This window comes from Heterodontus francisci, chromosome 5 (assembly GCF_036365525.1).
Source record: "Heterodontus francisci isolate sHetFra1 chromosome 5, sHetFra1.hap1, whole genome shotgun sequence".
NCBI lineage: Eukaryota > Metazoa > Chordata > Chondrichthyes > Heterodontiformes > Heterodontidae > Heterodontus > Heterodontus francisci.
Genome location: NC_090375.1, coordinates 129,407,649 through 129,423,461, shown reverse-complemented (window position 1 = coordinate 129,423,461; position 15,813 = coordinate 129,407,649). Strand labels below are relative to the sequence as shown.

General features: G+C 43.1%; 1 protein-coding gene across 7 annotated transcripts in view; it reads right to left on the bottom strand.

Annotated features, from left to right (window-relative positions):
• Window positions 1–5,364: 5,364 nt before the first annotated feature.
• Window positions 5,365–15,813, bottom strand: part of pkia (cAMP-dependent protein kinase inhibitor alpha) — a 143,379-nt gene continuing 132,930 nt past the window's right edge. For all 7 annotated transcript variants that reach the window (XM_068030935.1, XM_068030936.1, XM_068030938.1 and 4 more), the window contains 2 exons: window positions 9,816–9,993; window positions 5,365–7,877 (listed from right to left, as the gene is read on the bottom strand). In XM_068030935.1, the coding sequence (XP_067887036.1) occupies window positions 7,795–7,877; window positions 9,816–9,966 (234 nt within the window). In that variant the 5' untranslated portion in view covers window positions 9,967–9,993 and the 3' untranslated portion in view covers window positions 5,365–7,794. The remainder of the gene's footprint in view (window positions 7,878–9,815; window positions 9,994–15,813) is intronic.

Genomic DNA, 15,813 nt, shown 5'->3' with positions numbered 1-15,813 from the left:
GGAGGTCAGAAAATATGGGATCACCCTCCAAAACTGGGTCCAGTTCTGTAAGAGGGTCAATGCCCTCCTTTGCTCCAACAAGGTGAGTCCTCCAAACCCATCTCTTCTTTGGTACTTACATGTGGCCATGCAGGACGGAGCATGATATGGTCAGGCAGTGGCTGCAAAGGAGGTGACAAGGTGCTGAGGCAATAGCAGGTCATGTCAGATGAATGGCTGCAGCTCCAAGACAGCCAACCTTCTGTCCTAACTTGCTTCCTGCACATCCCTTGAGAGCGGACGTGAGGAGGAGGCATTCGGGAGCTGCCATCAGGGGCCAAAGGGCTGCCACCAGAACAAGTGCCCTGCTGGTCTCTGTGGGAAGACTAACCGTGTCCCTCTTTCTGCTTGTAGGAAAAAATGGTGCAAAACACTAAGGAAAGGGTGAACACTGGAGGTGGGATCCCAGTATACGAGAACTGACCCCAGCAGAGGAGGAGACCCTGGAACTAGCAGGCTCCCAGGGCAGCAGTTTCATAGCAGATGGAGAGAGTGGAGTGTGCACCCGAGAGTGAGGAGGTATTGTGTTTGTGTGCCCACCACCACCCTTCTAGAGAACCACATGGTTGGGATGAGCAGGTCCATACAGCAGAACCCCTAAATGTTTGTGTTTTCTCATGCAGGTCATGGCACCTCAGAGGGAAGTTCATCTGCTGGCACTGCTGGAATCCCGTCATCCTCCGAGGATGAGTATGAAGGATCCTCAGAGGGTGCAATGTAACACCATTCCCCTGCACCCTCCATCAGTGCAGCTACTTTCACGATATGCACTCAGACTTAGATGCAGGGTCACAAGTACATGTCCAAGCAGTTGATGGAGGCCTTGACAGGTGAGGCCACTCGCAGTCAGAGGACTGTGGGAGGCCCGGCCCCTGATGAGCCCCAGGCTGATAACGAGCTCTGGTGTCGGCATATACCTGGTGGAGATGCCCAAGGCACTGCACAGTCACATGTGAACAATGGAGGGATCCATCTATGCCATGAGTGCTGCCATGTTTCAGCCGTGTGAGTGTATGGCTTCCTCCATTGAGAGGTTGGTGACCCTCATGGAGAGCCAGATCCCACAGTTACAAGCAGACCTGCACAGCATCGCCTTGGCCATGAGCTCAACGCAGCAGTAGCAAGGCAAGGGTGGGGGTGAGGGGGGGGCTGCTGGTGGACGAGGCGCATGGTGTCTTCTCCAGGTCCTCGTCCTTCTCTGGTCAGCAGGGAGACTCAAGTAAGCCTTGAAAAGGAGGAGAGGCTGATCTCCATGTCCGGGGGCTCCCCTCAGGCCGCTCTGAGTGTGGACAGCGGCTCCTCAGCCCCTCAGGTAGTGAGCCCAGCTCAAGTAGCTGCAATAACTGAGGAGGCTCTTGCATCTGTGTAGGAATGCCTGAGCCAGCTGGGGCCCTCCAGGCCTCAGGCAGGACACCCGCCAAAGTCATCCCAGGCCAAAGGGAAGAGTGTTCAGCAGTCTGCCTCCACCTCAGCTGCTAGCGCAGGGGCAGGCTGCATATGGGCACCTCCTCAGGTCAGCGAGTGAGCCTGGGCGCATGGGAGTGCAATAGGAAAGAGGTGACACATGCAATACAGTGAGGTGAGTCTTTATTGAGTTCACTTGGAATGGGCATTATAGTGGCCGGAACCAGGCATGTATAAGATTGTCCTGAGTCTCCCTTGCACATTTCTCAATGGCCATCACCTCCGGTACAAGGGCTTCATCATCCCGCGCTGACTGGCATCCTCCTCCACATCCTCCTCTTTGGATGATAAGTGGCAATCAATCATATCCTCTGGATGCAAGGCCTCCCCCTCTGCAGTGCTAAATTGTGCAGAACAAAGCAGACCACCATGATATGCGAGACCCTCACTGAGGCATACTGCAGGGCTCCACCGGATCGATGGAGACACCGGGATCTCATCTTCAGCAGTCCAATTGCTTGCTTGATGGCTGCTGTGGTGGACCCATGGGAGATGTTGTACCCCTTCTTCTGCTGTAATGCCAGGGTTCTGCACAGGCATGAGTAGCCATATCTTCAATGGGTAGCCCTTGTCCTTGAGAATCCATCCCTACAGACAAATAGGGGGACCGGAAAAGCTGAGGCACCTGGGACTGCTGAAGTATGCAGGTGCCGTGGCTGCTTCCCGGGAAACGCTTTCGGTGGTCGCAGACCAGTTGTACATTGATGGAATGGAAGCCCTTCCTGTTGATGAAGGCTGCTCTGTGGGAACCTTGATGGCCACAAGAGTGCAGTCGATCACACCTTGCACCTGGGGGAATCCAAAGATGGCACCAAATCCGATGGCCGTCTCCACCTGACTGTCAGGATTGATCTGGTACTGCACATAGTCTCTTGAACAAGGCATTGCCTACCTCCTTAATGCAGCAATGGGCTGCTCCCTGCGACATCCCACAAATGTCTCCAGTAGATTCCTGGAAAGATCCAGAGGTGTAACGTTGAGTGCTATGAGTATTGGGTGTCCACCAAAGTCAATGGTCACAGCTTATCCTGCAGCATGGCACATAAGTCAGTGATGACCTCCCTGGAGAGTTACAGTCTTCGCTGACACTGCCGCTCAGACATTTGGAGGTAGTTGAGGCAAGTTCGGTACACTCTCTGCTGCAGGTAGGCCCTTCTTGGTGCGGCCAGCTGCTGTCGCTTCCCTAGTCGATCTTCATCAGCTTGCCCTGCCACTGCCTGGCCTTGCCTCCCTCTGAGTCTCCGCTGCGCAGCCTGGGGTTCGACAAAGACTGTGCGCTGTCTCTGGAGAGAGGCTCTTGCCTTTGGAACCTTCACCTTGCCACTTCCCTCTGAACACAGGCTAATATCCACCATGTGAGACGAAGCACACCCTTGCCGTGAGAGCTGCACTGCTGTTGGGCAATGGCCGCCTCATCCCCCCTCCTCCCCCCCATTTCCAATCCTGCATTCATCCATCGCTCCCCATATCTGCTTTCCCGAGGCAGCATTGTGGCCACCTCGCCTCGGTACTGCCACCTTTAACCAGGTGGGGATCAGAGGGCACGTGATCCTCATGCACCATTGATTAAATTCAAAACCTTTCATTAAATCGGAATGAGGTCCATGCAAATGCATATTAAGTACCTGCTCAGCAATTCAAATTGCTGTCTCGCTGTGTCGTAGCGACAAACCTGCCTTGGACTTTTCCCACTGTTGACAAAATCTGGAACTCAAGTCATTGTTGTGTGATTGCCTTTAAGAGTGATGTCCCTTTCAATTCTTAGTATGCCAATTTGCTGAGTGCCAGGATGCAGTTATGTGACTACATGCCAGTCTCACTCTGTAACTGTAAAAACGAGAGGCAAGTCCTGTAAATAGTTAGCTCTGCACTGTATATACTTGCAAGCTGTTTAAAAAACCTGTTTGAGATCTTCATTCAACTGAACTCCACACATCTAATTTATGTTGCATCAGACAACATATAAAGTTTCTCATTACTGTCATTACTGGGACCCTTACTGTTTGTAGTGTACACTAATGATTTAGACATGAATATAGGAGGTATGTAAGTTCGCAGACGACACGAAAATTCTTCTTCTTCTTTGGCCTCCTTGACTCGACAGACAATGGGTAAGCGCCTGGAGGTGGTCAGTGGTTTGTGAAGCAGTGCCTGGAGTGGCTATAAAGGCCAATTCTAGAGTGACAGACTCTTCCACAGGTGCTGCAGATAAAATTGGTTGTCGGGGCTGTTACACAGTTGGCTCTCCCCTTGCGCTTCTGTCTTTTTTCCTGCCAACTGCTAAGTCTCTTCGACTCGCCACACTTTAGCCCCGCCTTTATGGCTGCCCGCCAGCTCTGGCAATCACTGGCAACTGACTCCCATGACTTATGATCAATGTCACAGGACTTCATGTTGCGTTTGCAGACGTCTTTAAAGCAGAGACATGGACGGCCGGTGGGTCTGATACCAGTGATGAGCTCGCTGTACAATGTGTCCTTGGGGATCCTTCCATCTTCCATGTGGCTCACATGGCCAAGCTATCTCAAGCACCAGTGGCTCAGTCGGGTGTATATGCTGGGGATGCTGGCTGCCTCAAGGACTTCTGAGTTGGACATACGGTTCTGCCACCTGATGCCAAAGATTCTCCGGATTCTCCGAAGATGGAATGAATTGAGACGTCGCTCTTGGCTGACATACATTGGCCAGGCCTCGCTGCCATAGAGCAAGGTACTGAGGACACAGGCTTGATACACTTGGACTTTTGTTGAAAATTGGTGGTGTTGTAAATAGTGAGGAGGAAATCCTTAGATTACAGGGAAATGTAGATGGGCTGGTAAGATGGGCGGAGCAGTGAGAAATGGAATTTAATCCTGAGAAGTGTGAGGTGATGCATTTTGGGAGGACTAACAAGGCAAGGGAATACACAATGGATGGTAGGACCCTAGGAAGTACAGAAAGTCAAAAGGACCTTGGTGAACTTGTCCGTAGATCACTCAAGGCAGCAGCACAGGTAGATAAGGTGGTTAGGAAGGCATATGGGATACTTGCCTTTATTGGCCGAGGCATTGAATATAAGAGCAGGGAGGTTATGATGGAGCTGTATAAAATGCTAGTTAGGCCACAGCTGGAGTACTCTGTGCAGTTCTGGGCACCACAATATAGGAAGGATATGATTGCACTGGAGAGGGTGCAGAGGAAATTCACCAGGTTGTTGCCTGGGCTGGAGCATTTCAGCTATGAAGAGAGACTGAAAAGGCTAGGGTTGTTTTCCTTGGAGCAGAGAAGGCTGAGGGGGGACATGATTGGGGTGTACAAGATTATGAGGGGCTTGATAGGTTAGATTTGAGGAAACTTTTTCCCTTAGCGGGGGGTCAAGAACCAGGGGGCATAGATTTAGGGCAAGGGGCAGGAGTTTTAGGGGAGATTTGAGGAAACATTTTTTTCACCCAGAGGGTGGCTGGAATCTGGAATGCACTGCCTGAAGAGGTGGTGGAGGCAGGAACCCTCACAACATTTAAGAAGTATTTAGATGAGCACTTGAAATGCCACAACATACAAGGCTACGGGCCAAGTACAGGAATATGGGATTAGAATAGTTGGGTGCTGTATGGTTGGCACAGACAAGATGGGCCGAAGGGCCTGTTTCTGTGCTGTATAACTCTATGACTCTATTGTAGTCATGATGTCGGGTTTCTGGGCAAATGTGTCCGCTCCTGATTTTTCACCCCCAGGAGTCCCAACCCACCCCTTCTGGCCGTATAAAATTCATCCCAATGGTTCAGAGGCCAAGATTTAGTTCAGCCACAAGAAGGTGCACATTCTTTCACAATAGCAAGCACAAAGCGCAATTTTATTTCATGAAAATACATACAGAATACCAAATGCATACTCACCAGCAGCAGATCACTGCTATTTGAAATCACCATTTCTAGCCATCACTGCCTTCACCACTGCTCCTTTTCCTCATTTCATATGAACTGAATTTATCAAATTATGCAAGACACACTTAAGGTCACTGAAGGTGATATTAGGCGATAGTGTAAAATGGATGACATTGGATCAGCCACCTGCTATGCAGCTCTCACAATTTTCATTTCTATTCAATGGAAACAAAAATTGGGAGAGATGTTTAACAGGCAGCTGATCCAATATCGGCCGTTTTACATTGTCCCCTAAGTTAACATTATCCCCACTGACTAATCCTGATCCTGTTAAAAAAGAGGATTGAATAAAAACAGGCATCCACTTGAAAGATTTTTAAAAGTATTTTCCATGTTCTCTAGATTACAATTACATAGGATATTTTTTAACTGTTTAAAAATAGATGAACATTTCAAAATATGAAGGAACATTAAAATTATATTGGACATTCAACTTGTTCAAAATTGGACAGGGCAACAATACTGACACATTGCAACAGTACATGAGAGAAATCATAAAAATACAAGGTTCCTTATTGACGAACAATGCACTTCAGGATGCTTTGAGACTTCAAATGGTCCTCAACTAATCCAGGAGTGCATAATTCCTGTAAATTGTATCAGTTTATTTGTCACCTCTTAACCAATAAGCATATATTAAGAAGGGTACAGTATGACGCTTCCTCCTAATAGTTTAACAATGGTTATTTAGATAACAGTGCAAAGCTTTATTTATTCCACGGTTATTAGCATATTTGACTACCGGAGTTTGAAACTGATCAACAATTAGAAACGGTATGAGAGCAATTAATAAAATGCATCATACTCATAATTCCACAAAAAAACTGCAAGATTAACTGATACACAAATTGGAAACAGTAAATGTGGTTAATCTTTACCAATACTTTAGTAAAACTGTATTTCAGAATCTCAAATGGTTGACTGATATAAAAGAAATACACAAAGTGTATCAAAGGTTTATAAAGCTCCAAAAGTACACAATGTTTACTTAGATCCTGGAAAAAAGGTAATCATTAATTAAGTCTGGAAAAGTGATGGACATTTTTATTGTAAGTTTGCTGGAAGAGCAATATGTTTACTCAACCCTTCACTGACAACTGGTTCAGTGAAAAAGCCACAATTTTGAAGCAAGATTATGAGTAGAAATAATAAAGAATTTAGTTAAAATGCTCTGTTCAATAGATTTATTTACTCACTGATAGGATGTAACTAGGATGATAATTTATACTGATAGGCCAAAGATGAAAATATTCAGAAAAATATTCAATGTAGGATTATATTGTTGGGAAGCATTCCATTGAAAGTATATATAGATTTATGCCAATAAAAGGAGTTAATCCTGTGAAATTAAAATAATTGTAAATACACATGCAATGTTTCAGGTTACAAGATCATCACATTTTTAATATTTGAACTGGTTATAACTAAAAATCATCATGGACAATGGTCAGTTCTTTCAATACAACTTCCGATTCTCCCCAAACTCTGGTGCTGATAAAGAATGAATATTTTACAGGTTAATAAACAATTATAGTTGAATTGAATAAACCACACTGGGTATCTGTGTCTCTGGGAATGCTGAGATTTTAACAGTGACAGCTAAACTGAATCAAATTATAAATACAGTAAACTAGAGAGATGTGCAAGTGCCCACAGGCTAACTCCTCATGAAACATAATGCAAATATTTGGTGCATTTGATATTTCAGTAATCCAATAACAATTCTTTACAACACAAACTATTTTACAGCAAATCTTTACAAACAACTACTGCAAGCACCAAGCAGGTCAGTTATATTACAAAAGTTCTACCCTTTCCACTACATTTGACCAAAGACACACATTCAGGAAACAGTGTTGAGTGCACACAGGCATCAGTAAAGCACTGCTTCTGGTCACTTGCAAAAATCAAATGAAAGCCATTTCAGGATTCCCGACCATAGGGCTTTGGTCAGGGCACCTATAGTCCTCTATGGATCACTGAATCTGTTTTCTTAAATGCAATAGGATCCTCTGTCTTGGATATTGACACATATTGACATACTAAAGTCTGACAACTAGAGCAGACACTTGATCTGTTCTATCATCTTGCTAAAGCTAATTGTGGATGTAACTGACCCATAAATCACATTTTCTTTAATAATTCAGTTCAGCAACTCTTCAACCATTGAGAAACAGGAAGGTAGAGTCCATTTTGCATGTTGTGATATATTCAGTCCACAAGATAAGGACTCCATTTCCTGAGTGCCAGTCTTCTAAGGTACTCATGTTTCAATTTCTTAATTTTCTGCTATGTACAACCTGCGATGATGGTAGGAAAGACAAGAACTGTTGAGCAGTACCAACAAATTCAAGAGGCTTCTGACAGATTAACTTTCTCTCTTTTCTTGTGTCTCCTGAGATCCAGAAGGTTGGTTTGTTGAAGCCTGTGTTTCCTTTTCAGCATCCCCTTCTAATAAAAAGGAAAGACAATATAGAAATCTTTACTAGTGTTGTTGAAAGGAATGATATTTAACTTGCTGAGTGCTTCAAGCATTTTATATTTTTATTTCAGATTTCCATCATCTCAGTATTTTGCTTCTGTGCTATTCTTATATACATTAGTGCATATTATGGCCAGCATTACGGTGAATTAATTCATTAAAACAACATGGTTAGGGTCCTCTGATCTCAGTCAACTAATGTTGTACAACAACGATTAATTAAAATAGAGTTGTGTATAGGAACAGGAGTAGCTCATTCGGGTCCTTGAGCCTGCCTGCCATTCTGTTATACCATGGCCGATCTGTATCTTCATGCCATCTATCCATCTGGGTTTCAAAGCCATTAAAGCCCTTGTCTAACAAAAATCTATCAATATCAGTTTTGAAATTTTCAATTGACCAAGCCTCAACAGCTTTTTGGAGGAGAGAGTTCCAGATTTTTACAACTCATTGTGCTTCTGACATCACCGCTGAAGGGCCTAACTCTACTTTCAGGTTATGCCTGCTTGTTTTGGGCTCCCTCACCAAAGGAACTAGTTTTTCTCTATCTACCCTAATAAACCCTTTAACTATCTTAAACATTTCAATTACATCACCCATTAATGTTTTATTCTCAAGAAAACACAAGCCTAGTTTATGCAACCTATCCTCACAATCCTCTTAGCCCCCGATATAATTCTGGTGAAACTGCATTGCGACCTCTCTAAGACCAATATATCCTTACTGAAATATTACTGAATGTAATATTCTAAATGGAACCTAACTAGAGCTTTATATAACTGTCACATAACTTCCACCCCTTGTGTTTCAGCCCCTTTAAGATAAAGGCCAACTTTCCATTCGCTTCTTTAATTACATTTTGTACCTTTCCATTAGCTTTTAGTGATTTTTGTACATGTGCCGATAAATATCTCTGCTCCTCCACAATTCTTACCTTCTCACTATTTAGGAAATACTGATTTATCTTTTCAAGATCTAAAGTGAAGGACCTCATATTTCCCCACATTGACCTCCATTTGCCACAGTTATGTCCCTCATTTAATCCATTAATGTTTCTTTGCAACTTTCTGCTCCTATCTGGACTATGTAATTTGCCACCTAATTTGGTGTCCTTTCATGCTTGTATTCAATTTTAACCCAAAACAATGACTTTGAGGGAGAGGTAAGAAAGCTTTTCTCTAAATCTGGCTAAGATATTCTTCACACAGGGAGACCTTCATTTTAACTGCAAGTGCTAAAAGGAGAAAAGTATTCCAGTCACCGGCACTGATGACCGAAACCTTGTAAAGCATCAATAGAATAACTTATACTGCTGGAAGTTCCAAATATATTTTTCCTTTAATTGTTTAAGGAGCTATCAAAAATCTTTACTTCAAAACATGGATACTTCAAATCCTAGTGCTTTAATATAATTTGTTAATGGTGATAATGATGTTATAATTCGTTGGCATAATGTACTATGTTCTTTAAAGAGCTGTGACATTTATAATAAAAGTAACCAATATACTGTGACATCATAAGCCTCAGGCCTAATGCATTAAACCCCACAACGTCAAAGCTATATCTGGTTAAACTGATTTTTATCAACTGATAATTTATCATTGGTAATTTACTGATTTCCCTAGAATATACACACTTTCATAGATTGTCAATGATAGTGTATGGTGGTCACTAAATAGTGGGCAGTAACCCGCATATGAGATTAATAAATAGGGATAGAACATTATCTGAACTCTTCAACTGTTTACCTCTATGTTAATTACTGACTGCAATAGCACCATATGTCATATAAATGATATATAACAAAAGAGATTTTCCTTCTCACACAACTGGATTACAATGGTCACAAGGCCGATATACTAAGAACATAACCAGTCAAAAGAACTGATAGTATTAATGACCCTCACCTTTTTTGTCAATGTTCAGCTCTGCTAACTTAAGGCTTAAGTCGCTTGTGTTTACACCTGCTGGAGAACTCAGGATGTCGTGAAGTGCATTTCTCCGGCCTGTCCGTCCTGAAGCAATGAAGTCTGCATACGAGGTTTCAACATCAGTCATTGCTGACAAGTTTCCACATAGCAATATCTGCAAGCCAAGTGCAGTAAGAAATAAGACATTAGAGTTTATACATAGAAAGAAGCCACATTAGGTGAACATTTCTGAAACAGAGCTACAAAATTATAAATCACATGTTCATAGGGGCCATAATTATAAACTGTGTGACCCAGTGACTTGTTCCAGTGATGTTCAAGCTAGTTAACAGAAGCTACCTGTCAGTAGCAGTCAACTGTCAATCAGCTCTGTGTTTGTCTAAATAGGTGCTAATTACTGTGAACAGGAAATTGAGTCAGAATTTGTAACTTGGGTGTGGCTGAAAAAGGTTTATAAAAATAAACAGTGTCTACCAAAGCACAGAGTGGTTGTAAAAGGAGTCTATTGTAAATGGAGTGCAAAAGTTGGGAATTTGGTGAGAATGGGAATTTGGTGCAGAGCAGGAAGGAGGTGTTGCTTTTTGCCTCCAGTAATTGTAGTGGCTTGTGTAACCTTGAAGCAATATGTGTTTGAAATTTTTGTCTAGTGATATAGTGCTTGGTGCAAGTTAGCGTGTAGAAAAAGAAATGAAACTTACAACACATTTAAAGTGCTATAAAAATATAAATAATCTAGACTAATAGATGGAAGAGAACGTTGTGTGTCTGCACTGTGGAAGCTCAATCATTGAGCATGTTCAAGACAGAAGTCAATAGATATCTGGATACTAATGACATCAAGGGATATGGGGATAGTTCAGGAAAATGGTATTGAGATAAATAATCAGCCACTGAATGGCAGAGGAGCAGGCTTGATGGGCTGAATGGCCTACTCCTGCTCCTATGTTCTTATGTTCTAATGCAGTATGTGAGAGTTTGTGGACAGTGACATTGTCCTGAGTGAACATATCTGCAGTCAATGTCTTTGTCTCGAATCTCTCCGGCTCAGAGTCATTGAATTGGAGACACTCTGACACTTAAGGGAGAGGGAGCAGTATCTGGAGAGTTGGCTGCAAACTATGGTCACACCTTGTAGAAAGGTGCAGGCTCTGAACGGGGTTGATGTGACTGATAGCGTACAGATTCAGGAGAACCAGTGGGATGGAACATGAGGATCTGCAGAAACTGATCCTGTTCAAGCAGGTACTGTACTTGCTACCTGTGAGGATAATGGTAATGACTGTCAGAGGGATAGTCTGAATGCAGACCATGGCACATTGGAGAAGGAGGCTGTCTAAAGTGGGGAGGAGCAGGGGGAACATAATATGGTAGTTGTAGGGAATTCAATAACTAGGGGAACAGATAGCATCCTTTGTAAACAGGATTGGGAGCCTCATGTGTTATGTTGCCTACCTGGTAGTAGAGTGGCAGACATCTTAAACTGGCTTGTAAAGATGTTGGAGAGGAAGGGGGAGGATCCAGTCATTGTGATCCATGTTGGAACAAACAATATAGGGTAGAGTAGACAACAAGTTCTGTTTGGGGAATACCAGAAACTAGGAGCTAAATTAAGGAACAGGACCTCAAGGATTATAATCTCTGGATTATTACACAGATTAAGGAGATGGACATGTGACTGAAAGAGTGGTGTGGGAAAGAGAGGTTCATTTTATGGGACACTGGCACTAGTACTGGGACAGGAAGGAACTGTACTGTTGGGATAGGATCTCCCTAAACCAGGCTTGGACCAGGTCCTATTGGAAAGGTAAATAGGGTAGTCACATGGACTTAAAACTGGGAAGGGCTCAGATGGAAAAGATGGCATGAACAATTGTTTAACAACAAACAAAAGGGAAGAAGTAGAGTAACACCCAGAAATTGTGCTTTATACAGAACAGGTAAAAGGAAAACTAAAAGATGTAATTAAACCAGAAGAGAGAATTAAGAAATTTGTGAGTAAAATATTAGAGCAAAAGGACAGATTAGGATGTGTAGCCCTTATAAGTATTTTTTGTACAAATGCATGAGCGCAAGGAACAAATTGAATGAGTTGCAGGCATAAATTCAACTTGGAGGATAATGCATGGTAGTCATTTTTGAGACATCACTACAAGACAGTCAGGGCTGGGAACTAAATAAACCAGATTACAAAATGTACAGGAAAGATAAGGGGAGGAATACTTTTAGTGTTAAGGATGAAATTACTTCACTGATACGAAAGGATATAACTGGAGATAAGCAGGCACTGGAGCTTTTATGGGTAGAATTAAGAAAAGGATTTAAGGCTGTAATGGAAGTTTGTATAGGCCCCCTGTCAGCAGATGTGAAGTGGCAGATTGTGTAAATGCAGAAAATCCACAATCATGTAGCAAAGGCTGAGGGGCTTTAATGGGGGATTTTAACTTGCATGTACATTAGGATAAGCAGACTAGCACATGGCAGAAAGGTAGTGAATTTCTTGAGTCCAGGATAGCTTTCTGCAACCATATATCCAAGAGCCAGCAAAGAAGCAGGCCATATTAAGTTTAACGAGCCAAATTTGGTGAACAGCCAAATGATGTGTGAACATTTATCTAATAGTGATCATAACATGAGCTCAACGTAATGTTTTAAAAATGTGAAACAAGTACTAAGATTCTAGGTTTAGGTAAGACTGACTTCAACGTGATGAGCCAGAGACGGTCTGCTGTAAACTGGGTAAATCTGTTAATGGGCAAAACTGCAGAAGATCAGTGGGAGGAGTTCAAAAAATAATTTAATGTGATACAGAACCAGTTAATACTTTTAAGTGGAAAGAGTTCTACTTGCCAAAATAAACAGCCATGGATGACTAAAGAGGTAAGAGACAAGATAAAACTAAAAGAAAAAAGCATACAAAAATGCAGAAAATTGCACAGATCCTGGCAAATGGGGAAGATACAAAGAATAACAAGAGTGACAAAACAGATAGTAAGAGATACAACTGGAGTATAAAAAAAAAACTAGTAAGGAATATCAAAATCAACACAAATTTATTCCTAATAGATTGGCATAAAGACAGTTGTTCGGAACTGATAATAGTGATATTGTCAATGAAAATAGACAAATGGCAGTTGAATAATTACTTTGTATCAGTATTCTTTTTTATTCATTCATGGGATGTGGGCATCGCTGGCCAGGCCAGCATTTATTGCCCATCCCTAATTGCCCTAGAGAAGGTGGTGGTGAGCTGCCTTCTTGAACCACTGCAGCCCTTGGGATGCAGGTACACCCACAGTGCTATTAGGAAGGGAGTTCTAGGATTTTGATCCAGCCACATGGAAGGATCGGCGATATAGTTCCGTCAGGATGGTGTGTGACTTGGAGGGGAACTTGCAGGTGGTGGTGTTCCCACGCATCTGCTGCCCTTGTCTTTCTAGGTGGAAGAGGTTGTGGGTTTGGAAGGTGCCTTGGTGAGTTGTTGCAGTGCATCCTGTAGATGGTACACACTGCTGCCACTGTGCGCTGATGGTGAAGGGAGTGAAAGTTGAAGGTGGTGGTTGGGGTGCCAATCAAGCGGCCTGCTTTGTCTTGGATGGTGTCGAACTTCTTGAGTGTTGTTGGAGCTGCACCCATCCAGGCAAATGGAGAGCATTCCATCACACTCCTGACTTGTGCCCTGTAGATGGTGGACAGGCTTTGGGAAGTCAGGAGGAGAGTTACTTGTCAGAGAATTCCAAGCCTTTGACCTGCTCTTGTAGCCACAGTTTTAACGTGGCTGGTCCAGTTCAGTTTCTCGTCAATGGTAGCCCCTAGGATGTTGATGATGGGGTTTCAGCAATGGTAATGCCATTGAACATGAAGGGGTGATGGTTAGATCCTCTTCTCTCTTGTTTGAGATGGTCATTACCTGGCACTTGTGTTGCGCGAATGTTACTTGCCACTTATCAGCCAAAGCCTGGATATTGTCCAAATCTTGCTGCATTTCAACATGGGCTGCTTCAGTATCGGAGGAGTAGCGAATGGTGCTGAACATTGTGCAATCGTCAGCGTACATCCCCACTTCTGACCTTATGATGGAGGGAAGGTTATTGATGAAGCAACTGAAGATGGTTAGGCCTAGGACACTACACTGAGGAACTCCTGCAGTGATGCCCTGGGACTAAGATGATTGACCTCCAATGACGACAACCATCTTCCTTTCCGCTAGTATGACTCCAACCAGCAAAGAGTTTTCCCTCTGATTCCCATTGACTCTAGTTTTGCTAGGGCTTCTTGATGCCATACTCGGTCAAATGCTGCCTTGATGTCAAGGGCAATCACTCTCACCTCATCTCTTCAGTTCAGCTCTTTTGTCCATGTTTGGACAAAGGCTGTAATGAGGTCAGGAGCTGAGTGACCCTGGCAGAACCCAAACTGAGCATCAGAGCAGGTTATTGCTGAGCAAGAGCGCTTGATAGCACTGTCGATGACTCTTTCCATCACTTTGCTGATGATAGAGAGTAGACTGATAGGGCGGTAGTTGGCCGGGTTGGATTTGTCCTGCTTTTTATGTACAGGACATACTGGGGCAATTTTGCACATTGCCGGGCAGATGCCAATGTTGTCGCTGTACTGGAACAACTTGGCTAGGGGCGCGTCTAATTCTGGAGCACAAGTCTTCAGTATCATTGCTCGAATGTTGTCAAGGTCCATAGCCTTTGCAGTGTCCAGTGCCTTCAGTCATTTCTTGATATCACGTAGAGTGAATCGGATTGGCTGAAGACTGGCATCTGTGATGCTGGGAACCTCAGGAGCAGGCTGAGATGGATCACCTACTCGGCACTTCTGACTGAAGATGGATGCAAATGCTTCAACCTTGTCTTTTGCACTGATGTGCTGGGCTCCCCCATCGTTGAGGATGGGGATATTTGGAGTCTCTTCCTCCTGTTAGTTGTTTAATTGTACACCACCATTCACGAGTGGATGTGGCAGGACTGCAGATCTGATGCATTGTTTGTGGGATCGCTTAGTCCTGTCTATCGAAGATAGTAGAAGATGTATTTACTGTAGAAGAGGTCAGCCGGCCAGATACCCAAGGAAGGTATTATTGAATCAGGAACTCATTAAAATTAACAAATAAAAACACAGTAATGAAGAAAGTAATGGCACTAAAAAGTAACAAATCCCAAGAACCAGATGGTTTCCATCCCAGGGTTTTAAAGGAAGGAATGATAACATTGCAGATGTATGTCTTAACTATAATCTTCCAAAGTTTTCTTGGTTTGGGAATCTTTCCTTTAGATTGGAAAATTGTGCACATCACTCTGCTATTTAGGAAAGATGAGAAAGGGAAACCAGGGAATTATAGACCAGTTCACTTAACATCTGTTGTCTGGAAATTACTAGAGCCAATAATTAAAGATAGGGTGACTGAACACCTTGAAAATCTTCAGCTTATCAGGGAGAGCCAGCATGGATTTGTAAAACATATGCCTGACAAACTTGATTCAATTTTTTGAAGAGGTGACTACTTTAGTGGACAGGAGAATGTCTATGGATGTTATTTGTATGGACTTCCAGAAGGTATTTGATAAAAAGTCCCTCATTAGAGATTGTTAGCTAAAGTTGAAGCTCATGGAATTGAAGGTAAATTATTGACCTGGTCAGGAAATTGGCTGAGCTGCAGGTGACAGGGAGTAGGGACAATGGGCAGCGATTCTAATTTGCGGATGTAACTAGTGCTGTCCAGCAAGTGTTGTATGTTGTTGTTAGCATAGTTCGAGCATTGATTACAGTTGTCTTGGATTCTTTGTATGGCTAAATTTAACTCATTTATTTTATGTACATAACTATTTACACTCTCATTAAGCCTGTCCAGCTGGAACCTCTGATGATGCTTTTAGCTCCTTCCAAGCGTAATACCCATGTGACTATTATATCATCTTCACAACAGTGGGAGGGGTTACTCTCACTGTCTCAAACATTAAACCTTTCA